At 34.8% G+C, this 25,810-nt stretch overlaps 2 protein-coding genes across 3 annotated transcripts in view; one reads left to right on the forward strand and one right to left on the reverse strand.

Annotated features, from left to right (window-relative positions):
• On the reverse strand, positions 1–25,694 carry LOC100464709 (UDP-glucuronosyltransferase 2C1). Of its 2 annotated transcripts, none has more exons than XM_002930857.4 (6): positions 24,934–25,694; positions 17,824–17,972; positions 12,950–13,081; positions 4,017–4,104; positions 2,430–2,649; positions 1–1,145 (listed from the first exon to the last, which is right to left on the reverse strand). In XM_002930857.4, the coding sequence occupies exons 1-6, from the start codon at positions 25,652–25,654 to the stop codon at positions 866–868; spliced, it is 1,590 nt and encodes a 529-aa protein (XP_002930903.1). In that variant the 5' UTR covers positions 25,655–25,694; the 3' UTR covers positions 1–865. The 2 variants fall into 2 exon arrangements, with proteins under 2 accessions (XP_002930903.1, XP_019649211.1); XM_019793652.2 differs by lacking the exon at positions 24,934–25,694 and adding an exon at positions 18,309–18,346.
• UGT2A1 (UDP glucuronosyltransferase family 2 member A1 complex locus) overlaps positions 1–25,810 on the forward strand; it is a 162,509-nt gene that overhangs the window by 105,489 nt on the left and 31,210 nt on the right.

Below are 25,810 nucleotides of genomic sequence, written 5' to 3' on the forward strand. Positions count from 1 at the left end.
GGAACCCAATGCAGGACTCAATCCCAGAACCCTGGGATCATGACCTGAGCTGAAGGCAGATGCTCAACTGACTGATCCACCCAGGTGTCCCAGAAAAGAATTTTTAAAAATTTTTCAGTTACTTCAAAAGGGCAGGTATTAAATTATAATTGTTTACTTTTATTCCACCATGCCATCAATAATTCTAAGTTATCAAAATCAACTATTTCTCTAAAGTCACCCAGTATTACAATACAAATCTAGTACTATTATTATTAATTTTTAAATGAAGGGCAATCTTCAAATCAAAAACAAAAAATAATGTTTTGTATTCCAGGGAAGACAAAGTCAGAGGTGTCATATGAAATGAAATGAATGGTTTAAAATATGATTCCCGGCAGAGTAGGAATATTTGAATCTCCTGATTTTCCTAATTAGAAGGGAAGCTCTGGCTATAGCATGCTCTTTTCTACTTTGTAAAGTACCTTTAAAGAATACGCAGTAATTACAACATACTAGACCCAAAATGATGTTAACTATTTTGAAAATGCTCGATATGATTGGTACTGAAAATAGAATTAATTATGTTCCTAAACCTCAAACATCATCCTAATTTGTTTTGCTGAAACGAATGAACAAAGTAAAGCACTAGGATTTTAGTAGTAGAAACTTCCACGTGTTTATCTTCTCTTTTTAAAGAATAAAGTGTTTTAAACCCTAATTCTAAATCATGTGGCAAACTCCTTGGGTGACTCTTTGATCTTTGACTTCATAAGCTGAGGAATGGACAAGAACCTGGAAGATAGAAGAGGAATCTGTTCGGATCACTGGCTAGGTTAATTCAGATGGGCCCTGTCAAGATTTCCAGCCAAACTATTAAAGAAAGCTATTCTCTCTTGTTCTTCTTTCCTGTCTTACCAAATTTCCAGCAACAAAACAGGCAACATTTTGAGACCAGGAGTATAGTAGTTGCCACACAGGCCAGCAGGAACCCAATCACATCCAAAGAGTGGTACTGGACCCAGGTGAGGTCATGGGAGGCTGCCCGGAGGTGTTTGGCTCCTTTGTGGCGCATGACAAACTCGGTCCAGAAGACTGCCCGATCCAAGGGCTTCATAGGCTGATCATGGTGGATTCTTGATAATGTCATGGCATTCTCCTTATAGCTAAATATTGAATACAAAGATAGCAATTTGAAAAATTCATTAAGAACATGATATACCTAAAATTATGTTACATATTATTAAGAGCATATTACATAATTATATAATAAATTTTCATAAATGACATCATCAAGTGTATATAGAATGCCTATGACAGTTTGTTTCCTCTTGAGGTTTTTCTAGATATGTTGGCCCTATCAGCTGGAATTTTTTACATGTTTGTAGTTTAAATAATAATTGGAGGTAAGGGAGAAAAGACATGCTAATTAGAAATAGCATACAAAAAGTTTAGAAATTGAGGGAAGGGGGGGTTGCAGGGTGTCAGCTTCTGCTTTGTCTTCAGCTTGCCTTCTGTTCCCTCATCAGAAATAGGAATGTAGAATACATAGGTTGAGAATACAGACTTTTGGTCTCATTTGCTAAGCATGGTATTAAGAACAGAGTAGTGACAGGAAGCAGTATTGAGGGGCAGGCCTATGGTAAGGGACCCCGTCTCCACCTACCCTGGTTTGTCTGAAGTGTTAGTGGGATTATACAAGCAAAATGAAGCTGTCTTCCTTTTCTTCTTGGGCAGTTATTCTCAGTTTCTTTGTTCCACTGTGTTGCTAAATTTTTTTTTTGGTAAGTGGACTCTAAAGCTCTTCTGGAGCTGTTTTCATTCACGGATAGCTGTCTAATTGTTGATCTTTGCTGGGGACCCCAGGAATCTGGGGTCTTCTATATTGCTGTCTGGATTTCTTAATTTAATCTATTTTCTTTCTCTTTTTTTAAGTTAAATAATGCCTATATAGGATTTTTTTTATGAAAAGTAGCATGATCAAAATTTTATAAAATTATTTCTTTTTCTTCTCTATAAATTAGCGAAAGCAAATAGCTGGAGTAATATTTCTCTACTGCTAATTGGTTATAGCTGCATAAGGAGAGTTATCCTTTATTTTTATTTCTCTATTTTTTTGTTCTATTTCCTTAATTCTTTATAATGGTAATATCTGCAATTTTTAAGGAATAAACAATAATTATCATTAATAAAAAAGATTTGTGTCTCTTCAACAAGAACTTATTTTCTTTAAATAAATTTAGTATTTCTTTGAGGTGGTAATCAATTGCCTATTATTAGTAGACGAATCAAAATGCCTACACAGAATTTGAGAAGTATAAAGCAATTGTATTTGATATTGGTTATGTGCTGGTGATGACTTAAAAGTGTCAGTTTTAAAATTGAATGAAAGAATTTACTCCTTTTAAAATACTATATGCTTTTCCGGAAAGAATGTATTCTACACTCACGAAGGGTTGTTAATAACTTCCTTCAAAGCCTTAAGCAGATTGGAACTCGTCATTGTATGCAGGTCTACTTCAACTGCTGCCCCTTTGGCCTTTATACGAGCAATATTATCAGGCTGATCACCGAACATGGGAATTCCCACCATAGGGATTCCATGGTAAATAGCTTCATAGATCCCATTGGTTCCACAGTGAGTGATAAAAGCTCTGGTCTTGGGATGACCTAAGAGGAAAAAAATATATCATTATTTAAAGTTGTGAGATTTTCAGAAACAGAAAATCTTGACACCTATAAACCACTGATTTAATTTGGCAGCATCTTCTATACAATTCTGTCCCATGAAGCTATATATAAATTCCTTTAAGCTCTAAAGAAGGCAGCAATTAGTTATTCCAGGCTAAGTAGCAATTTCTTATTCTAGCAATTAAGTCATTTCACAAACCTCTGAGAAGGTTCGTGTGGACTTTAAATGATGAAGAGTAGTTGCCAGGTGGACCAGTTGTTGGGGTGAGGAATTAATTAATAAAAAAGAATGGAGGGATTTAAGAAATGATGCTCTTGTGTGCATAAGGGAAGGGGTGATGGGATGTACAGGGTTTCAGTGGGAGAATGTTGACATAACAGGCCAGAAAGATAGATTAGGGTAAGTTCATGAAGCACTCTGTTTAATAAAATGAGATTTTGTATTTGATTTTATAATAATATAGAGCCATTTATGATATTAGAGGTGGTGAATAGGATTATCTATTTTTCTTTTTAAACAGGGGAAGAGAGAAGGGAGTGGGAGAAAATTGATACAGAGAACCAGTAGGCTGCTACAGTATTTTATGTGAGAGTTAGTAAAAGCCTGATCTTAAGGTATGTTGACTCTGAGTCTTAGGAGGCAGGGATTGTATCATAAATGGGAGAATTGTAAATTCCATGTTTAGATTATAATCCAGAGCTTGGAAAAGATTGGCTCCATGACAAAACTCTAGTCAAATTCCTTTGAAACCTATTCTTGACTAGTCCCTGATTTGGGGGCTTCTGCATTTGTCTCTGCATTGCCCAATTTTAGCACAAATCCTACTAAGTCAGTTTAGCTAGACTCTCCCAAGCTTGGTATCTGAACACCTTTTATATCTGATTGGTTTCCTCATCCTTCACCATCCCCCACGTGGTATCTGATTACCCTGGTCTGATCTATAGCAAGGATGTGGTTAGATTGGTTTAGACAGAATTCCCCCCTTGCCCTAATGTTTCCTCTTAGGATTTTTCTGTACAGTGACCCCCATTTTGCTCCTTGGTGATAAAATCCCCACTTTTTCTTCTTGTATTCAGAGTTGAGTCCAATATCTCTGCTTCACTGCAAAAGCCCATGTACTAGTATCTATATTTATCATAATGGTCTGGAATAAAGTGTGCCTCACAGTCCTTACCAAGTATCATGAAGAATTTTTTAACAAGCTCCAGAAGAAATATGAAGAAGATATTAAGAATTATGTTTTGCTTGTTTTTAATAGAAATTTGTTGGATTCATTTGTTATTGAATGATCATTCAGAGTATCCCTCATTCAGTTCTGTTTAGTTTTGCTTCTCTTTGGTCTTACCAAGAAGATCATTTTGGGGAATCCATTCATATAGCCGGGTATTGGGTCCTAATGTGTCTGGTTTCTTTCCTGTGTATTTCCACAGAACCTGTTAAGATAAATGTCTTTACTCTGTTAGAAGATTTTCAGAATCCCATCCTTTCAGAATGAGACACTTAGAATTAATCTAGTTCAATGCCTCCATGTAACAGATGAGCAAACTGAGGCCTTAAGTGATTATGTAATGAGTATTTAAACGATTGGAACTACAACTGTGTTTTCAAATACTTGCAATAATCCTAATAGATAGACTGTCATGGTCAGGGAAATTCTCACTTATTAGATGAAGAAACAAAAAAAGACAATCTGTATCTGGAACAATTACATATTGGTGTTACTAGAGCATTCTAGTTAAGGGAATTTTTTAAAATAAGGTTTTCAGATGCAAAGGGGAAGGATGTTAAAGTCACTTTGGGAATTTGTAAGTGTTTTGAACGTTTGTTATAAACTTGGCAGTAATATAGAAGTAAGCATTGTCTTCTTTATTGTGATAGAATATATATAATGATACTTAGCATTTGAATGTATTGTGAGTATAGGATTCAGTGACATTAAATACATTCACAATATTGTATAACCATTTTCACTATGTGTAACTCAAATGTGTCTGTCCATCATCCCCAACATAAACTCTATATCATTAGACAATAACTCCCTATTCCTCCCACTTGGCCCCTGGTAACCTCTATTCTATTTTCTGTCTCTATGAATTTGACAGCTCTAGGTACCACATATACGTGGAATCATACAGTATTTGTCTTTTCCTGATGTCTTATTCCACTTAGCATTACATCCTCAAGGTTCACTCATGTTGTAACATATCAGAATTTCCTTCCTTCTTAAGGCTGAATAATATTCCATTATGTGCATATACCACACTTTGTTTATCCATTTACTTGGTTATTGTGAATAATATTGCTATGACCATTGGTGTGCTAATATCTCTTTGAGTCCCTGATTTCAATTCTTTTGGATATATAGCCTGGGTCATATGAGAGTTTGATGTTTAACTTTTTGAGAAACCACAAACTATGTTTCATAGCCACTATGTTATTTTGCACTCCTGCCAGCAATACGCAAGAGTTCCAATTTCTACACATTCTCATCAACAGTTATTTTCCATTTTTTTGATAAAAGCTATGCTAATGGATTTGAAGTGATATTTTATTGTGCTTTTGATTTGTATTTCCTTAATGATTAATGACTTGAGCATCTTTTCCATTGTATATCTTCTTCAGAAAATGTCTATTCAAGTCCTCTTCCATTTTTGAATTGGGTTTTTGTTGTTGAGTTGTTGGAGCTCATTGATTTACAAGACTTTCTCCCAATCTCTATGTTGTATTTTATTTTCTTGGCACTATCTTTTGATGCACAAAAGTTCTTAATTTGAGGAAGTCCACTTTATTTTTTGTTGTTGTTGTTGCCTATGCCTCTGGTCAGGAACCTTAAGGTCAGGAACACAACAGGGATGCTCACTCTCACCACTGTTGTTCAATATAGTACTAGAACTCCTAGCCTCAGCAATCAGACAATAAAAAGAAATAAAAGGCATTCAAATTGAAGAAGAAGTCAAAGAAGAAGTCAAGAAGAAGTCAAACTCTCTTTCTTCACAGATGACATGATACTTTATGTGGAAAACCCAAAACGCTCCACCCCAAAATTATTAGAACTCATACAGTGATTCAGAAATGTGGCAGGATACAAAATCAATGCACAGAAATCAGTTGCATTTCTATACACTAACAATGTGACTGAAGAAAGAGAAATTAAGGAGTCAATACAATTTACAGTTGCACCAAAAACCATAAGATACCTAGGAATAAACCTAACCAAAGAGCTTGTAAAGGATCTATACTCTAGAAACTACAGAACACTTATGAAAGAAAATGAAGAAGACACAAAGAGATGGAAAAATATTCCATGCTTTTGGATCGGAAGAATAATCATTGTTAAAATGCCTATGCTGCCCAGAGCAATCTACACTTTCAATGCAATCCCAATCAAAATACCAACAATATTTTTCACAGAACTGGAACAAACAATCCTAAAATTGGTATGGATCCAGAAAAGACCCTGAATCACCAGTGGATTGTTGAAAAAGAAACCAAAGCTGGGGGCATCACAATGCCCGACTTGGAGCTATATTAAAAAGCTATGATCATCAAGACAGCTTGGTATTGGCACAAAAACAGACACACAGATCAATGGAACAGAATAGAGAACCCAGAAATGGACCCTCAACTCTATGATCAACTAATCTTCGACAAAGCAGGAAAGAATATCCAATGGAAAAAAGGGAGTTTCTTCAATAAGTGGTACTGGGAAAATTGGACAGCCACATGCAGAAGGATGAAACTGGACCATTCTCTTACACCATACACAAAGATAAACTCAAAATGGATGAAAGACCTAAATATGAGATAGGAATTCATCAAAATCCTAGAGGAGAACATACGCAGTAACCTCTTTGACATTGGCCACAATGACTTCTTTCAAGACATGTCTCTAAAAGCAAGGGAAACAAAAGCAAAAATGAACTTTGGGACTTCATCAGGATAAAAAGCTTCTGCACAGCAAAGGAAACAGTCAACAAAACTAAGAGGCAACCCAGGGAATGGGAGAAGATATTTGCAGATGACATTACAGATAAAGCGCTGGTATCCAAGGTCTATAAAGAACTTCTCAAATGCAACACCCAGAAAACAAATAATCCGGTCAATAAATGGGCAGAAGACATGAACAGACACTTCTCCAAAGAAGATGTACAAATGGCTAACAGACACGTGAAAAAGTGTTCAAAATCACTAGCCATCAGGGAAATACAAATCAAAACCACAAAGAGATACCATCTTACACCAGTTAGAATGGCAAAAATTAACAAGACAGGAAATGAATGTTGGCAAGGATGTGGAAAAAGGGGAGCCTTCTTACTGTTGGTGGGAATGCAAGCTGGTACAGCCACTCTGAAAAACAGTATGGAAGTTCCTAAAGACATTAAAAATAGAGCTACCCTACAATCCAGCAATTGCACTACTAGGTATTTACCCCAAAGGTACAGATGTAGTGAAAAGAAGGGGCACAGGCACCCCAATGTTCATAGCAGCAATATCCACAATAGCCAAATTGTGGAAGGAGCCAAGATGCCCTTCAACAGATGAGTGGATAAAGAAGATGAGGTTCATATGTTTAATGGAATATTACTCAACCATCAGAAGGGATAAATACCCACCATTTACATCAACATGGATGGAATTGGAGGGGATTATGCTAAGTGAAATAAGTCAAGCAGGGAAAGACAATTATTGTATGGTTTCACTCATATGTGGAACATAAGGAATAGCTCAGAAGACCACAGGGGAAGGAGGGAAAACTGAATGGGAAGAAATCAGAGAGGGAGAGAAACCATGAGAGACTTTGGACTCCAGGAACCAAACTGAGGGTTACAGAAGGGAGGGGGGTGGGAATGATGTAACGAGTATTAAGGAGGGCACATGTGGTGATGAGCACTGTGTGATATATGTGACTAATGAATCATTGAACATTACATCAAAAACTAATGATGCTGGGTAATTGAGCATAATAAAAAAAATCCAATGTGAAGAAGTTTTCCTCCAATATTTTCTTCTACAGGTTTTATAGTTTTACATCTAAAGTTTAGGTTTCTGATCCATCTTGACTTAATTTTTGTATATGGTGTAAGGTAAGGGTTTAACTTCATTCTTTTGCATATGGATATCAAGATTTTACCAGCACTAATTTGTCAAAGACACTGTCCCTTCCCCATTGGTCTTAAAACTTTGTTGGAAATCAATTGACCATATATGTGAGGGTTAACTTCTATTCTGTCTTCTATTTCTTTGGTTTATTTGTCTGTTCTGCCAGTACCACACTGTTTAATTTACTGTAGCTTTACAGTAAATTTCAAATATCAAAACTGAAAAACAGGAGCCCTCTACCTTTATTCTTTTTTATTATTGTTTTTTTCTATTATGGTTCTTGAAGTTCCAACATGAAGTTGAGGATTGGATTTTCATTTGTACAAAAGAGGCTGTTAAGGGGCGCCTGGGTAGCACAGTCGTTAAGCATCTGCCTTCGGCTCAGGGCGTGATCCCAGCGTTCCGGGATCGAGTCCCACATTGGCCTCCTCCTCTGGCAGCCTGCTTCTTCCTCTCCCACTCCCCTGCTGTGTTCCCTCTCTCGCTGGCTGTCTCTCTGTCACATAAATAAATAAAAAAATCTTAAAAAAAAAGAATTTTGATAGGCATTTCATCGAATCTGTAGGTTGCTTTGGATCGTGTTGACAACTTAACCATGGTAAGTCTTTTATCCATGCACATGGTGTGGCTTTACATTTATTGAGGAATTCTCTAGTTTCGTGAAGAAATGATATTTTGCTATTTTCAGCATACAAATATGTCCACTCCTTGGTTAGAGTTATTCCTAGGTATTTGATTGGTTTAGTTGCTCTTATAATTGGAATTGTTTTCTTAATTTTATGTTCAGATTGTTCAATGATGTGTACATAAACACAACTGAATTTTTGTGTATCGAGTCTGCAAATTTGTTCAATTTGGTTATTATCTCTAGTAGCTTTTTGTGGATTCTTGGAGATTGTATATATAGGATAATGTCATCTGGAAAAAGGCATTGTTTTACTTCTTTTGCTCCAATTTGGATGCTTTTTAATTTCTTTTTTTTTTTTTGTGAAATACCCCAGGCTATCACTTTTAGTATAATGCTAAATAGCAGCAGTGAAAGCGGGCATCCTTGTGTTGTTCCTGATCTGAGGGGGAAGACTTTCAGTTTCCACCATGGAGTATGACATAAGCTTTGGGTTTTCCAGATTTTCTCTTTACCATATTGAGGAATTCCCCTCTATTCCTATTTTTTTTATCATGAAAGAATGTTGGATTTTTGTCAAACTCCATTTTTGTAGAAGTTGTATAAGCTGATCATGTGTGTTTTTTTTTCCTTCATAAGTATTAATATGATGTATTGCATTGATTGATTTACTTATGTTGAACTACCCTGGCGTTCCTGGGATAAATCCCATTTTATCATGGTGAAAACACCTTCAATGTTCTAGTGGATTTGATTTGAAAATATTTAGTTGAGTATTTTTACATCTATATTTGTAAGGGATCTTGTCTGTAATTTTATTTTCTTGTAATGTCTTTATCTGGCTTTTGTATCAGTGTAAATCTGGCCTCAGAGTCATTTAGGAAGTGTTCCCTCCTCTTCTCTTTTTTGGGAAAGAATTTGAAAAACATTAGTTTATTTAATTCTTCCTTAACTGTTTGATAGTATTTACCAGTGAAGCTATCTGTCATTGAGAGCTGTTTGATTACTAATCAGTCTCTTAAATTGGTATAGCTTTGTTGAAATATTCAGTTTCTATTTTGGTTAAAGTAAATTCTGTTTTTCAAGGAATTTATACATTTCTCCTATGTTGTCTAATTTGTTGGCATACAGTTGTTTCCAATATCCCCTTTAATCCTTTTTATCTCTGTAAAGTCATTAGTAATTCCCCCATGTTCATTTCTGATTTCAATTATTTGCATCATGGTTTTTTTTTTTTTTTTCCTCTTTCCCAGTCTGGTTAAAAGTTTGAGAAATTTGTTGATCTTTTCAGAAAACCAACTTTTGGTTCCCTTGGTTTTCTTTATTATTTTTCTATTCTGTTTTATTTTTGTTCTATATTCATTATTTCATTCCTTCTGGTAATTTGGATTTAGTTTGCCTTCCTTTTTTAGTTCTTTAAGGTGTAAAATTATGTTTTGACTTTAAGTCTTTCTTCTTTTTCAGTGTAGGCATTTAAACTATAATGTAGGCTATAAACTTCCTTCTGAGCACTGCTTTCATTGCACCTCCTAAGTTTTCGTGTGTTGTGTCTTCGTTCATTTTTGAGTATTTTCTAAGTACTCTTAAGGTTTGTTTTTTGACCTGTTGGGTGTAAATTACAGTAGCATAAAAAACTCTGTTCCTTTATAGCTCAGTCTCCCACTTTCTGTTACTGATATCATAAATTACATATCTTTACACTGTGTTTCTAATACTAGATAAGATCAATAATTGCTATTTCTGCATTTTTTAAATCTTTGAGAAAATTTTAAAAAATGGAAATACAATCAAAATTGTAATAATATTAGCTCTTATAATTGCCTTTGTTTTTACCTTTGCTGCACATCTTTATTTTTTCATATTTTTGTGTTACTGTCTAGCAGCCTTTTATTTCTGCCAGAAAGACTTTTCATTTCTTGTAGGGGAGGTCTAGTGGTAATGATCTCCTTTGCTTTTGTTTACCCGGGAATGTCTTAATTTCTAACCTCATATTTGAAGGAAATGTTGCCTTATATGAAATACTCAGTTGGCCATTTTTCTTTCAGCACTTTGAATATATCAACCCACTGCCTTTTGGCCTCCAAAGTTTCTGATGAGAAATTGGCTGGTCACCTTTCATGTGATGAGTTGCTTCTCTCTTGGTGCATTCAAGATTATCTCGTTGTCTTTGGTGTTCAGCAGCTCCATTATTTGTCTTGTTGTGGCTCTTTTGAGTCTATTCTACTTTAAGTTCATTAAGCTTCTTGGATTTGTAGATATGTGTCTTTTATTAAATTTGGGACATTGTAAGCCATTATTTCTTCAAATATTCTTTTTGCCCACTTCTCCCTTTCAGGGACTCCCTCAATGTATACGTTCATCCATTTGGTATCTACCCCACAGTCCTTTAGGCTTTGTCCACTTTTCTTCTTTGTTTTTCTTTCTGTTCCTCTGACTTGATAATTTCAATTATTCTTCAAGTTTGTTGATTCTCCTACTTTCTCATACATGATTTTGAAACCCTGATGTAAAATTTTTATTTCAGTTCAATTTTTACCTGCAGAATTTCTTTTTGGTTCATTCTTACAATTTCTCTCTCTTTATTGATATTCTCATTTTGTTCCTACATCATTTTTTTCTCTTAATCAGTGTCTTCCTTTAATTATTTGAGCATGTTTAGGACAATTGTTTTAAAGTCTTATCTAGTAATTCCAAGATCAAGGCTTCTTCAATAATGATTTCTTTCAGTATATTTTGGTCCTTTGAATGGGCCATACTTTTATATATTTTTGTATGCCTTGTGATTTTTTTCATTGAAAGCTGGACATTTGATTTTTGTAATTGATAAAGTAACTCTGGAAATCAGATTCTCTCTCTTTTTTAGGATTTGAGGTTGGTTTGTTTGTTTTCATTGTTGAAGTGTGTCTCTTTGCCAGGAATCAGGCTGAGGTGAATGCTTTAGTACTTCTCAGGTCTTTTTTTTGACCCAGTGTCTTTCTCTGGACATGCATATTGCTTTTTAAATTCTATTGTATGTGAGGTTGTTTTTGAATGGGCTCATTCTTTAATGTCTGCCTCCCAAATAGAGAATAGAGGGGAGAAAGGAAAAAAAAAAAACAGTGCTGTTTCAGCTAATGGGAATTGAAACAATGGTAACCAACTTTTGTTTCTACACCTCAGTCAGTCAAAGACAGTACTTAATAAGAATGCAAAATCCTTTGGGGCTCAGGTCATGATCTCAGGGTTCTGTGATGGAGCCCCAGTTGGGGCTCCCTGCTCAGTGGGGAGTCTGCTCCTCTCCCCCACCTCTTCCCCTGCTTGTGCTCTCTCTGCCTCTCTCTCTCTCAAATAAATAAATAAAATCCTAAAAAAATAAAATTAAGTATTCTTTTTGAAGATTTTTTTAGATTAAATAAACAATTTTTCAAAGAAATTTAGTTATGAATACAAGCATTGTCATGATTGTTTGAAACTTAAAAGTACATGTAATTATCTATTTTAACTAAAGCAAGAAAGTAAAAAAAAAAATCCCTGATATTTTAAGCACATTACTAAGTTATAACCTAGAATTGTATTCATTTAAGAATCATATTTTGTTGGGAACATCATAGAGTGAACTGCGTAAATTTTTGTTACCATATTACTAAAATTTTTAACTGTTTAAATAGAAGAATCATTATTTCAGAGTATTCCAGGAATCTAAGCTGTCAGTTCCAGGTTAAACCAGAGCCTGGTCCAAAACCATTAATTAAAAGGCTGTATGGTCCCTATCGTGAAATAAGTCCATATTTTTTGAATATCTTTATCATGTTAGTTAGAACTTGTATGTGTGCCTTAGGCTTAAACAAGAACATCAAAACAAGGTTAGATTACATAGAAACCTTAACTCTTAAGCACAGAACTAACAGATCGCTTAAGATCAGTGAATGATTTATTTTAGCCCATTGTTATTATTTTTTTTTTTAGAGGGAGGGAGAGGGAGGCACGAATCTTAAGCAGGCTCCATGCCCAGTGTGTGAGCCTGACACAGAGCTTGATCTCACAACCCTGAGGTCATGACCTGAGCCCAAATCAAGAGTTGGATGTTTAACTGAGCAACTCAGGCACCCCTATTTTAGCTCATTATTTAAAAAAATAATATGGCAATTTGTGTTCCTGATAGTAATGCCAGGTTTAAAGCAAAATAATAATCAAACATTTTTAGCCACTCTTTCTAACATTTAATACTTTTTCCTCAAAGTTCAGTTAAATTGATACTAACAATACTGATAGCTTTTCTTACATTTGTTAAGTACATTTTTAAAAAGATTTTATTTATTGATTTGAGATTGAGAGAGGGAGACAGCCAGTGAGAGAGGGAAACAAGCAGGGGGAATGAGAGAGGAAGAAGCAGGCTCCCAGCAGAGCAGGGAGCCCGATTTGGGGCCGATCCCAGGACCCTGGGACCGTGCCCCAAGCCGAAGGCAGACGCTCAATGACCGAGCCACCCAGGCACCCCTGTTAAGTACATTTTTAAGGAGAAATTCATGAATTTTAAACTGCTTGCCCCTCAAAAAGAGATAAGATTATCTGACCTTCTGTGGAATCTGGGCAAGGGCTGATGCAATTATATTAGACTTTTCTTCTGTGAGGTTTTTGATCATCGACCCAAGAGTAAATACCACAATTCCATCTTTTCCAGAGCTTTGGACAAACTCTTCTAACTCCTGTAAAGAAAATAGTCTTCATAATATGAAAATTTATAGTTATAAGAATTAGAGAGCCACATACATTTCTCTGTTTGAATTATTAGAACAGTTCTGTCTATTCTTATATTAACCATTTTAGAGTATGAACTATGACCTGGAATCACTGGTTATTAAGCAAATAAAAATAATTTAATTTGGTGGTTCCCTTGCAACATGCTTTAAGCACTTTTGAGCTCTATGTGTGTGTGTGTGTCTGTGTTTACAAATTATTGACTACATGTTATCTCCTGCCATGTGTTGAGTTCTTTACATGCATCATTGCACTTAGATATATGACGATCTTAAAAAATATGTGTACATTTGCACATGAGGAGACTGTATCAGAAAGGTTAAGTAATTTGTCCAAGGCCACACAGCAGTGGCTGGCAAAGCCAAATTTCTAAGTTAAGTCTATTGATTGTAATGCCAATTACCATACTGAGTACTCTCTACTGCCTTTAACACCCCTTCCACAATGACCCACATGAAGACCGTTTGATTACTGCTTTAAGTTAAATTGTTCTGGTGCTTCCCTTTATATTTCATGTTGGACACTAAGAAGATTATTATTATGATTATGAACTTTTATGCTGAATCACAGTCAGAATAATGACATACTAAGGTATATTTATTTTTTCCCCTGTTCTCTAAATTTAAATTTTCTTTTGGTTACATTTGTACTTAGTAAACTTCCAAAATCACATTTAGGAATAAGGTAGCCCTGTAACTTACTGACCAGATAAGTAATGCAGAAATACCTGTAATACATACTCTAGGGATGATGGTAATATTATGGAAATACATGGCTTTGCATTCAAAATAAAAATAGCATATTTAATCATATTGAAGTCAAAAGAAATCTTTTTATCTGATATTTAAGTACTAAATAAACTAAGGCAATCAAGTAAAACAAGGGAAAAGATGTGTAATGATTGAAAGGGGAAGACAGGGCAGAGATTTATTTTAAAGAATTGGCTTACATAATTATGGTGGCTGGCAAGTCCAAAATCTGCAGAGTAGGCAATCAGTCTGGAGACCCAGAAAAGAACCAGTATTGTGTGCAGTACAAGTTTGAAGGCTGTCTGCTGGCAGAATTCTCTTTTGCTTAGGAATGGTCAGTCTTTTGTTCTATTCAAGCCTTCAAGTAATTGGATGAGGTTCACCAACATAACAGAGGGCAATTTTCTTTACTCAAAATATTGGGAAATATTTAAAAATGTATATAGAGGAGTACCTTTCATAAATAATTAACGAACTCTGAGAAAGAAAAGGAAATACTTGGGACTTCTTCAATCAGATAATAATATGTAATACAAAATGATTGCTACTGACCTCCTAATAGATAAAGTGAATAACGGAACAAAGCAGTAAAGCCAGGAAGAGAACCATGAACATACAAAAGCCTGCTTTGTGATAAAGGTGATATCAGAAGTTAGTGAGACAATCAATGAGAAAAAAAATCACACTGAGTGGATTGTTTATTAGAAGTGGTATAATGATATATTCACTATTGAGACAAAAAGGGGAAGTGAATCTTTTTATTATACTATATATTAATATAACATAGTGGTATTATAATAGAATCTATTCAAGCCTTCAACTAATTGGACAAGGCTCACCCACATAGTAGAGGACAATTTGTTTTACTCAAAATCCACCTATTTAAATGTTAATTATTTAATATGGTAAGCATTTTCATAACATTTCATTGTTTGAATGAATTTGAATGAATTGAATAATTCATGTGTTTAATTTTGGTATTGAATATTTTGATAATATCTCTAAGTATAAAAAGCAGATTAAGGACACAAAATCCACATGTTACATACAAATAGAAGAGCCAATTGAATGTACAAAGTAACCCATAATGAAGGTGAAAAATAAAGTAATCATGAGGTTTGAGACTCCAATAGAAAGGAACATAATCGGAAAACCTGGTTTTTGTTTTTTTAATAATATTTATTTTGTTATGTTAGTCACCATACAGTACATCCCCAGTTCTTGATGCAATGTTTCATGTTTCATTACTTGCATATAACACCCAGTGCACCATGCAATATGTGCCCTCCTTAATACCCATCACCGGCCTATCCCAATCCCCCACCCCCCTTCCCTCTGAAGCCCTCAGTTTGTAATTTGAATCTTTCCACAAATAATAACCACATTTATGTGCTGTTTTTGAGTTAGCGTTTGTACACTTTTGTAGTGTCCCCGGGGTCCTACTGTGCTCTGGTGGGGGAGATAGAGGAAATAAAATTTCATTGGAAAGATACACATTGTTGGTAAAATAAATAATTATATAAATACAAGCTTAAATTATGTGTACACATATGTGCAAGTGTTATTGGATCAAAAATAAGGCAATAGGAGAGTTCTGAATATGATTGAATTATTAAGATATAGTAAATACACCTATAAGTGTCACACTATCATAACAATTGATTTCTTTGCCTTTAGAACTGAATCTTTACAGCGTGCAGATCTTCATTCAAAAAGTATGAAATAAAATAAGAAGGCTCGCATTATTTGAGTGCTTACTTTCTGAGCAGAAGCAATAGCTTAGAATAATATAGAATAGATTTCCAGTATTATTTAAGTTGTCACAATATTAATGTAGTCATATAATGGGATAAAGTAAAACTTCCTGTTACGTGATTTAAAAATTCCCAAATAATTCTCAGTCTCTTCAGTGAGTATTGCATACACTTTCTGATCTTACCTGAAATTTGGGTTTTGCCCTGTAATCCTTTAAGTATATTCTACTCATTCTGCCATACCTGTATCAATCAGGATCCAGGTATAGGCTTGATCTATTTTCTCCTCTCTTCTGGCTACATTTCCAACCATTTCCTTTTCTATGCTTTAAAAAAGTATCCTCATCTTTATGTTTTTAATCTGTACTATCAATGACCCTTGCTCCCTAATGCCAGCTGTCCAGCTTTTAGGAACACCTCCTGTTCACAGAGGCATCTGGCTCATAGTCTTGTTCTCCACCCAAGTTCTGTTTTTTCTCTGGGTAGCTTAATGTTCCTGATAAGCAGCCAATACACAATCATGTCTTTTTTATTCCATGGCATCCTCAATTAAAAACCACTGCTTATGGAAAAGGTAGAACTATGGAGGCAGTAAAAAAATCAATCTCCAGAGATTTAGGGACAGAGAGGGATGAGTCAGTGGATGGGGCAGGAGATTTTTAGGGCAGTGAAACTATTTTGTGTGATGCCGTAAGAGTGGATACATGACATTATACATTTATCAAAACCTATAGAATATATAACAGAAAGAGTTAACTTTAAGCTATGGAAATTGGTTGATATTCATGTGTAAATGTTGGTTCATTGATTGTAACAAATGTGCTGCACTGGTGTGGGGTATGTGTGGTGGGGAAAGCTGTGTGTGAGAGAGGGGCAGGTGAAGGGTGGGAACTCTGTATTTCTGCTCAATTTTTCTGTGAATGTAAATTGGCTCTAAAAATAATCTATTAATTAAAAAAACACAAACACAGCATAGGCTGGTCTGCTGAGATTAAGACACTGTATTTAATAGTTGCTTACCTAACGATGCATTCATACCTCAAATTTAGCATGCCAAAATATTATTTTGTCTCACAACTGCTCCCCTTTAGTTCTTCACCTTGGTAAATGCCAATATTCTCTACTAAATTGCCAGTAAGAAGCAAATAAAGACATATACAAAGAAATAAAAAGCCAAGGGTTCATTCTTGAGCTCTCTCCCTTAATCTCCACCTCCAGGTAACCACCAAATCTTATTGACTTTCTTTGTATGTACTTTTCAAATCTCTCCACTTCTATACAAAAATTACTATCATATTGTACTTTGGATCTCTATAGTCTCTTGCAAGAACTATTGCAACTGTATCTCAGCTCATTTCCCTGTGTTAAATCCTGCTCCATACCAAACCTTCAATAGCCAAAATTTATGAAAAGGTAAGCCATATCACATTACTGTTTAAAAACTATACATCGATGCTTCATTGATCTTAAATTTGAAATAAAAAATACTTAGTATTGCCCATTTGTTTTTTTAATAAATTATCTCCCAATTATCTTTTCAGTCTAATTTCTCTTCTCTGTTCAAACCAAACAGTTCGTCATTGCTGAACTTCTGCCAGGTTTTTTGGATGGGCCATCATTTCTCTATCTGATATATTCTCAGAGTATTATAATTTCCCTCCTATTATCCATTTCTAGGACTAGGTTATGCTAAAAAACATGCAACTCCAAAATCTCAGTGGCTTAAAACAATAGTTTATTTCTTTCTCAGGCTGTAGGTTCATCTATTGAGCTAACAGCTGGTGCATATATTCTTTAATCTAGAATTCAGGTTGATATATTAGCTACTAGCTGGAACACAGCTCATTGACATGACAAGGAAAAAGAGAACTCTGGAGTAAATGGATCTGACAATTAAATATTGGGCCTGGAAAGGATACATGCCACTTTAGCTCAGACTCCTTGTGCAGCGAGTACTCCGTGGTTCCACTGAACTCAGGGCCTAGGAATCTCATTCTTATATGTGTGGCAATGTCAGTAATGGTTGCCTTGATAATGTCATAAGATACCTATGGTAGTGTAATTAGTAGTCTAAGAAAATATTGTCCATTAATTGTTGTGTCCATGTTTTCAGTTAAGGGATCAAATATTATAAATAATTCCAGGAGATAAAAACTTTAACAAGAAAAAATAAGCATACTTAATTACCTTAGGTAGGGGCTTTGCAGGTTTGCAGTGCAGTCCTCCAACAAATTCAAAATTAGGCAGATAAGGGTAAGGAAATTCAAAATCCCAGTAAGTTCGAATCAACCACATTTCAGCTTTCCCCATAATCTCACATAATGTGGTAGGTTTTCCTGAATAAAAATGAAGGATGATAGAGGAAAAATAAACTGGTATGTTAAATGGGAAATGTTTGACTATTTACTTTTCTAAGAAAAATCTTTAAGGAACAAATATTGCACCTATGTATACCATACAAAATCGATCCACCTTCCTCCAGCTAGAGTACATAATAGTGAGATTATAAATAACCAAGCAAACAAGGATTTAGGTCTACAACAAGGCCAAAAGCCTGCTGCTTTCCTCTCTGCCAGCAGAGTCCATCTGTTTGAGCTAAGCCTGAGTTCTACTTCAGGCTCAGAATGAGTAAATACTCTCAAAAAGAACAAGAAACAAGCAGTGACTCTTACCTCATTATAGTAGTGTCCCTTCCTCTTCTGGAATTACAATTTATCTCATTCTTTTTGCTCAAAAGCCTTTTGATATCTTTAAAAAATGACTTTTTTAACCTATCTTTTTCTAGTGTTTTTGAGTGTGCTGCCACAACAAATCACATCCAACCAGGAATGGAAATCCTTCAATAAATTTTTGAAAGTGACTATCTCCTTTGCTATACAAAATCAAAGTTCCTGTTTCACAAGACTTTGTCCTCTTTGGTGGCAAAATACTAGCTATTTTGACATATTTAGTTGACACACAGTACACAAGGAGTACCTTTTGACTAATGTGGTCACCAATTGAACATTAACAGAATAAAAACTCAGATTAGTGACTCTGAATTAAATAATTTTCCTTCTTTAGTAACTAGAGCTTTGTTTCTGAATTCCAATTACTGTGCAACAAGGAAACTTAACCAGGTGTTTGGTATCCTTTTAAAATATACATTCAGTATTGCTGATATGAGGAAATCATAACTGTATAATTTCCCACCATATGGCTTTTTGAATGTTCTTGATATTTTAAGTATACTAAAGTTTTGATCAGAAAATATGAGGGATTTTTAACCAACCAGGACAATCTCTCTGTGTAAAAGATCAGGACAATCTCTCTGTGTAAAAGATCAGGACAATCTCTCTGTGTAAAAGATCAAAACAAATCTCAGTAATTTATGGTTTTTATTCTGATAATGATAATGGTGTTAAAAATTCATTTTCATACTCGGTACATATCTCATTTTAGTGACTTATTGGTGTCAGCCATTGGTGTAATCTTATTCTCTTTGTGTGTTGCTTCACTCCCCCATTCTTTTTATAACAGTTTTATTAAGATGTAATTTATATGCCATACAATTCTTCCTTTTAAAATACACAATTCAGTTCTTAGCCTATCCATAAAGTTATGCAACCATTACCACTATTTAATTTTAGAACATTGTCTTTTTTTTTCTTGATTTTATTTATTTATTTGACAGAGAGAGAGAGCGTGTGCAAACACAAGCAGGGGGAGCAGCAGGCAGAGGGAGAGGGAGAAGCAGACTCCCCACTGACCAGGGAGCCAGATGTGGGGTTCAATCCCAGGCCCCTGGGATCATGACCTGAACCAAAGACAGACACTTAACAGACTGAGCCACCCAGGTGTCCCAAATTTTAGAACATTTTCATAACCCCCTCTAAAAATGCCATATCCTTTGGCAGTCATTCTCTACTTCCCCCTCTTCGCAGTCTCTGACAACCATTAATCTACTTTCTGTCTCTATTTGCCTGTTCCAGAATAATCTTACTCTATTTCATATAAATAAATCATACACTCTGGTGTTTTGTGCTTCCTTCTTTGGCTTAGAATAATGTTTTCAAGGTTCATCCATGTTGTAGTATATATAAGTTCCTCTTTACCTTTTGTTACTAAATAAGATTTCCTTACAGAATGTACTTCATTTTCTTTATCCATTCATCAGTTGATGATCATTTGGGTTGTTTTCATTTTTGGCTACTATGAATAATGCTGCTATGAGCATTCATGTATATGTTTGTGTAGGCATATGTTTTCATTTATCTTGTATACATAGCTAAGAGTAGAATTGCTGGGTCATAATGGTTGATTCACTCTTTTTCATAAAAAATAATATCTTTTTGCTGTTGAATCCCCATTCCTTAGATAGTAATTTAGGGTGCTTAATGCAACTTACTGAAATGAAGACAATACAGTACAAGGGAAGTAAAAAAAATAATTGATTCGAGTAAAGAGATTTTTAGAAAACATTGTCTCGACTTTGGAAATCAGAAGAGACCACAGCATGCCCTTTTAATGTCATACTGGGACATGGTTAAACAATGAATGATTAAAGAATTATTTAAATCTTTAGGAGAATGTGCTTATGTTTTACTTTGTTATTTATTATTGATTTACCATTTACTTTTGTGTTCAGACACAGTTAGGTTAAATGTTAGCTTGCATATTTCTGTCTGATAGAAAATATCATCCCCCAAATTATGATTTTATTGCCCTATAGGACATTAACTATTTTTGTGTCTAAACTTTGTAGTAGTATCCCAACATATCTTTTTTTCCCCCAATTGTTTATAAATAGTTCCTCAAAATATTTCTGAACCAGACTTGCTATCTTAACTGATTTCTTCCTCCCTGATTTGAATATATATATACACACACATATATATGAATATATATATATTCATTTAATGTGGGTTCTCTCTCTATTTATTCATTTATATATACATAAATATATATATTCATTTAATGATTGTATAAGAGTTATGAGTTATATTTTTTAAATCCAAAAAATATTTGAAATACATTATATGATGGAGATCCTAAATTCTAACCAAATGACAGTCCATAACTAATAAAATTTTTAAATTTATAAGAGCCAAAGAAATGTTTTCCATTTATCAAGCTTCACATTCTTTGTCAGATTATTTTATTTTTTATTTTTTAATTTTTTAAAAGATTTTATTTATTTATTTTACAAAGCGAGAGAGCACAAGCAGGGGAAACGGCAGGCAGAGGGGGAGGGAGAAGCAGGCCCCCTGCTGAGCTGGGAGCCCATAGGGCTTGAACCCAAGATCCTGGGATTGTGACCTGAGAGGAAGGCAGACAGACACTTAACCGGCTGAGCCGGACCTCGCCAAAAAAAGTGAGATTAAAAAAATGACTATCACAATGCTGACATTGTGATTTTTTGTGAATTGTCAGTCTAACCTAAATCTCTTAACTTAAATACTAGTAGAATTTATTAAGAGATTTTAGTTAGGTTGTTAAATTCAGGAGTAAGATAAAAAAAAAAACACCAATAGATTTCCTTTATCCTTGTAACAACTATAAAAAAGAAATATTAATGGTAATTACACAGTAAAAAAAAATAATCCTAGAAATAAATGTTAAGAGTTTTAGCAAAGAATAATCTTACTAATTGATATAAAAAGAGATCTGAACAAAAATTCCTCTGATTTGAAAACTGTAGATGTTCAAGAGGTCAGTTTTCCCTTGATTGATCTCTAAATTCAATGTAAGCCTAACTCAGTATTCATATAGAATGGTTCATAAACTCTCTATAAATTCATTTGAGAGGAAAAATGCAGAAGACTATCTATGAACACTTTATAAAATAACAAACAAGGCAGAAATTTATACTCTGATGTGTTGTTTTATTCTGGCATTGAGAAGAATGAAGTAATAGAAAGAAGCCTAAATAGAGTGAGTACAGTTAGGAAGTGATTGCTTCAGTTAAAATAATGGCAGTGGGATAAAAAAGGAGCAGAGAGATATGTAAGATAAGATTCTGGAGAGAGAATCAGGAGGGCTAGAGCTGATTAAATTTGGAGCATGAAGGAGAAGGAAAAGTCTAGGACTTTTCAAGTTCCCAATTTGGGTACATAAATAGATATATTCTTGCTACGTTTTAGTTTAGATGAAGTAGAAGTTGAGAGTACTGCCCAGCCATAGGAAGGAGGAAGTTGGAGTCCTCATGCCTCTAAATCAGCAGGCAAAAAGAAAGAGAACTGTGCTGGCTGGGTGATTGATCCTGACTATCAAAAGGAAATTGGATTACTATTCCACAATGGAGGTAAGGAAGAGTATGTCTGGAATACAGAGTTGGATATCTTTATCTAAGGATGGAAGTAAGTTGTGAAAAGGAATGGTATCCATAATTTGCTTTATAATTTTTCAGCATAGACAATGATGTACATGTGTACGATTGTACATTAGCTTTAATTCACATGCCTGAGGAAATTAACATTTGATCCAATTAAATTATGATTACATACTCCGGAAGAGCTAATGAAGGCACTTCAGCTTTATATATATATATATATATATATATATATAAAGCTATACTAGAGGGATGCCTGGGTGACTCAGGTGGTTAAATGTCAGACAATTGACTTCGGCTCAGGTTATGATCTCAGGGTCCTGGGACTGAGCTCCACACACAGATGGAGTCTGCTTGAGACTCTCTCCCTCTCCCTCTATTCCCTCCCCCAACTTGCACTCACTCTCTCTCTAAAACAAATAAATCTTTAAAAAAAAAAACAAAAAGCTACACTGGAGTATTAGTTACTTTGCAAAGGAAGATTAGAAATATTTTCATTGGCAAGATTAAAAGTGATATTTGTGGGTTAGCTGAAAAATCATTCAGCATTTCTGCTCTTGCATAAACAGATAAATAAATAGTATCTAGAGAATCCAGAGTCAAAATACACTTTGGGGTGGGGCTCTCAGGCAGAACTCCGATTCTGTTTTGTGTCTAAGGAATTAACAGAAGAGTCTGGTGCCTAATTATCTCTAGAAAGCTAGCTTAAGCCTGTCTCTAGTGGCATTAGTGATCAAGTGAATTGATCAAGGAATACTCCACAATATGTGTTAGAGTGATTAGGCGGACAAAAAGCTAAGATTTTATTGATTTTAATACTCACCTACTTGCTATAAATTTTTGAAAATATAGCAGAATTCTGTCTGTGATGCTTTTGTTGTAATGTATTAACTGATCATGAGATAACGGGGGAAAGGAACTACAGCCTTCCTCTACCTCTGTTCACTGGCGGCCATAGATACTCAATAAAACAACACATTGTGAACCACAAAAGTGTTTGGGGTCAGTTTACAATAAGTGGGAGAACATTTTTCCCACTGGCTCTTCTATAGATTCTTCAACTTTTTGTTCTAGATTTAAGATCATAAAGTTTTGTTTGAATATATGGTTACTTAATGTTCCAGACTGCAGCTATGGGAACATGTATATATATATTTATAAATACACACCTGTAACATAAATATATTTGCCTAAACACATAAGCATATTCATATATGTGAGGGTATGTATATATGAAGAAAGAGAGAAAGGTAATTTCCTTCAGGTCAGTTTATTTATTTTTTTAAAAGATTTTATTTATTTATTTGACAGAGATAGAGACAGCCAGCGAGAGAGGGAGCACAAGCAGGGGGAGTGGGACAGGAAGAAGCAGGCTCATAGCAGAGGAACCTGATGTGGGGCTCGATCCCATAGCACTGGGATCACACCCTGAGCTGAAGGCAGACGCTTAACTGCTGTGCCACCCAGGCGCCCCTCCTTCAGGTCAGTTTATTATTCATATTTACATGGACAGTGCCTGGGACACTGCTTAGAATATGGTAGGCATTCATAAAATGTGTGTTTAAAAAGATTATTTAAGACATAGCTAATTTTATTAAAATCATTACCTGAATTCAAAACTATCTTTCTTGATTAAAAATACACTTTAACTTGATATGAGTTGAAAGACAGTTATTTTTACAGAAATGAGATGGGATTCATTTTTTTCTCAATGATCACATGGTATCATTTTAAGGAAACATTTACTTTTTATAATTACCAAATAATTTTAACTTGTAGATCAACACTGAATGTGAATTTCTCTTATTATTGAGACCCCATTTCTCCTGGTCAGTGAAACCTACAACTACCATCTAAAAGCAAAGTGGAACTGTTTATGTATAATGTGAAAATGTCTCCCCTCACAAGAAAATGTAATTCAAGGGCAGTACTGGATCATTTTAAAATTTTAATGTAAGGTACTAATATTCTAAATCTTCAGGGTCATAAAAAAAAAAAAAAGCAAACTTCATAGGGAAGGTAGTGATTTTCTTGTTGTTGTTAAGATGCCAGTAGTAATGCCCAGGGACAAAGTTGTTGAGAAGAGTGATTTTGTTTTTTAAAAGCATTTTTAAAAGCTTTAAAATGCTTTAAAGAGGAAGACAAGAATGTAAGAAATCCAAGATATACAGACTTCTAAGTGGACAGATGAGGCAAGCATAAAATAATAATGAGGATACTTTCTATTTTTATAGCTTTTTGCAGTGTAAAACAAGACAAGCAATAAGAATAAAAATTCCAACCTTTGGGAAAAAGAATTATAAAGGAAATTCCCATTGAACTTATCTATAGTATGGGAATGTAGAGAAAAGAAGGGGTAAAAGAAATTGCTGAAATAAGAAAGAAGCAGTGATCTCTAACACAATTTTGAATAGAACAACAAAAACAAAACAATGAGATTTAAAAATCTGGAAACGTGGTCCTTTAGAGAAAAATCTTTCATATTTTACCATTTGGGAGATAAAAGCAGATGAAACTAAGATATATTTATTTTCTAGTTTTGTGCTCATCACATGCTAAGCCCTACAACTAACAATACAGCCTACATTGGATGCAAACAGAAAGCCTGAGAAAAAGCGAGTTAGTCAGAGAGAAAACAGGGTGTATTAAAGCAGAACTAAACAAGAGAGAAATAGCCCAGGATTATGGATATTAAGCACACTGTTCAGATTAAGCACACATGGTTTTAGAGATACTCCAAAAAAATTAGTAGCAGCAATCAGGATATATGTGTAAATATAGAGAATATTCTTTTTTTCCTATAATTTGTAAGTACTCAATCATCAAACACAAAACAAAAAAGGAATTTTTTTTTCACTTAAAACTGTTTAACCACAGAAGCTTGGGTCCTCACTTAAAAATACCTTTTTAAATTTTTTATATAGTCAGATAAATACTTACATTTTACATATGAAGTAAGAATCCTATTACATGCAAATTTCTCTTACCTAAAATTTTGCTGTAATATTCATCCCATTCTGGAAATAGAAAATATAAAAACATCATATCACTCATTATGTAGAGTAACCAATTCTCCAGCCTCTGTACAAAAGTCATGCTGTCTGTCAGTCCTGATGTGCTGCCAGGAACATATGAAGAAGGGGTGGGAAGTTGAGCACACAGTCTCTCAATGACACTCCCATGAGAAAACCGAAAAGAATATATAAATGGAATATTGAGGAGCTCAGCCAACAACTCCCCACAAAAGCTTAAGGGATCAGCAAGACAGATATCAAACTTAGCTGCCTGTAGCCTGCTGAGTAACTCCTTATTTGTGATAGCACTGTCGCATGTTCTTTTGGTTACCCTGAAAAATCTCTTGCCCATTTCTCTCAGTTTTGCTTGTCTGTTCCACCATGAAAGTTTTGGCAGTTCAAAAGAAGCTATGTAGAGAATGGTATCCAGCTCTTCCTTGAGAGTTTCTTGTGTTACTGGAAGTTGAAGGTTCTCCACATTAAAGGGAATCTTGGTAAGATCAAATAGATGATTCGGTGAAGGTACCAGGATAGTTATCTCATGCCCATGAAGCTGGAGTTGATCCAGAATAACTTTTAGACTAATCCAGTGACTAGAATCCGAGGGCCACACAAGTATTTTCCCAGTCTTCCCAGAGTCTAAGAAACACAGATGCAGCGTGAAAAGAACATAGAAACCTTTCATAGTCCTCATGATCAACTCTTGCTCTAACTAGACCTGGGCTTAAACTAAATTCACAATCCCACAGATCTCTTCCTTGACACTCTCAATTTATAGAGTAGGCTGAGCTGAACTTTGAAGTACATAGTTTGTTTATTGGTTAAAATCAAACGCAGCTGCTCTGATAAA

This window comes from Ailuropoda melanoleuca, chromosome 11 (assembly GCF_002007445.2).
Source record: "Ailuropoda melanoleuca isolate Jingjing chromosome 11, ASM200744v2, whole genome shotgun sequence".
In the NCBI taxonomy this organism is placed as follows: domain Eukaryota; kingdom Metazoa; phylum Chordata; class Mammalia; order Carnivora; family Ursidae; genus Ailuropoda; species Ailuropoda melanoleuca.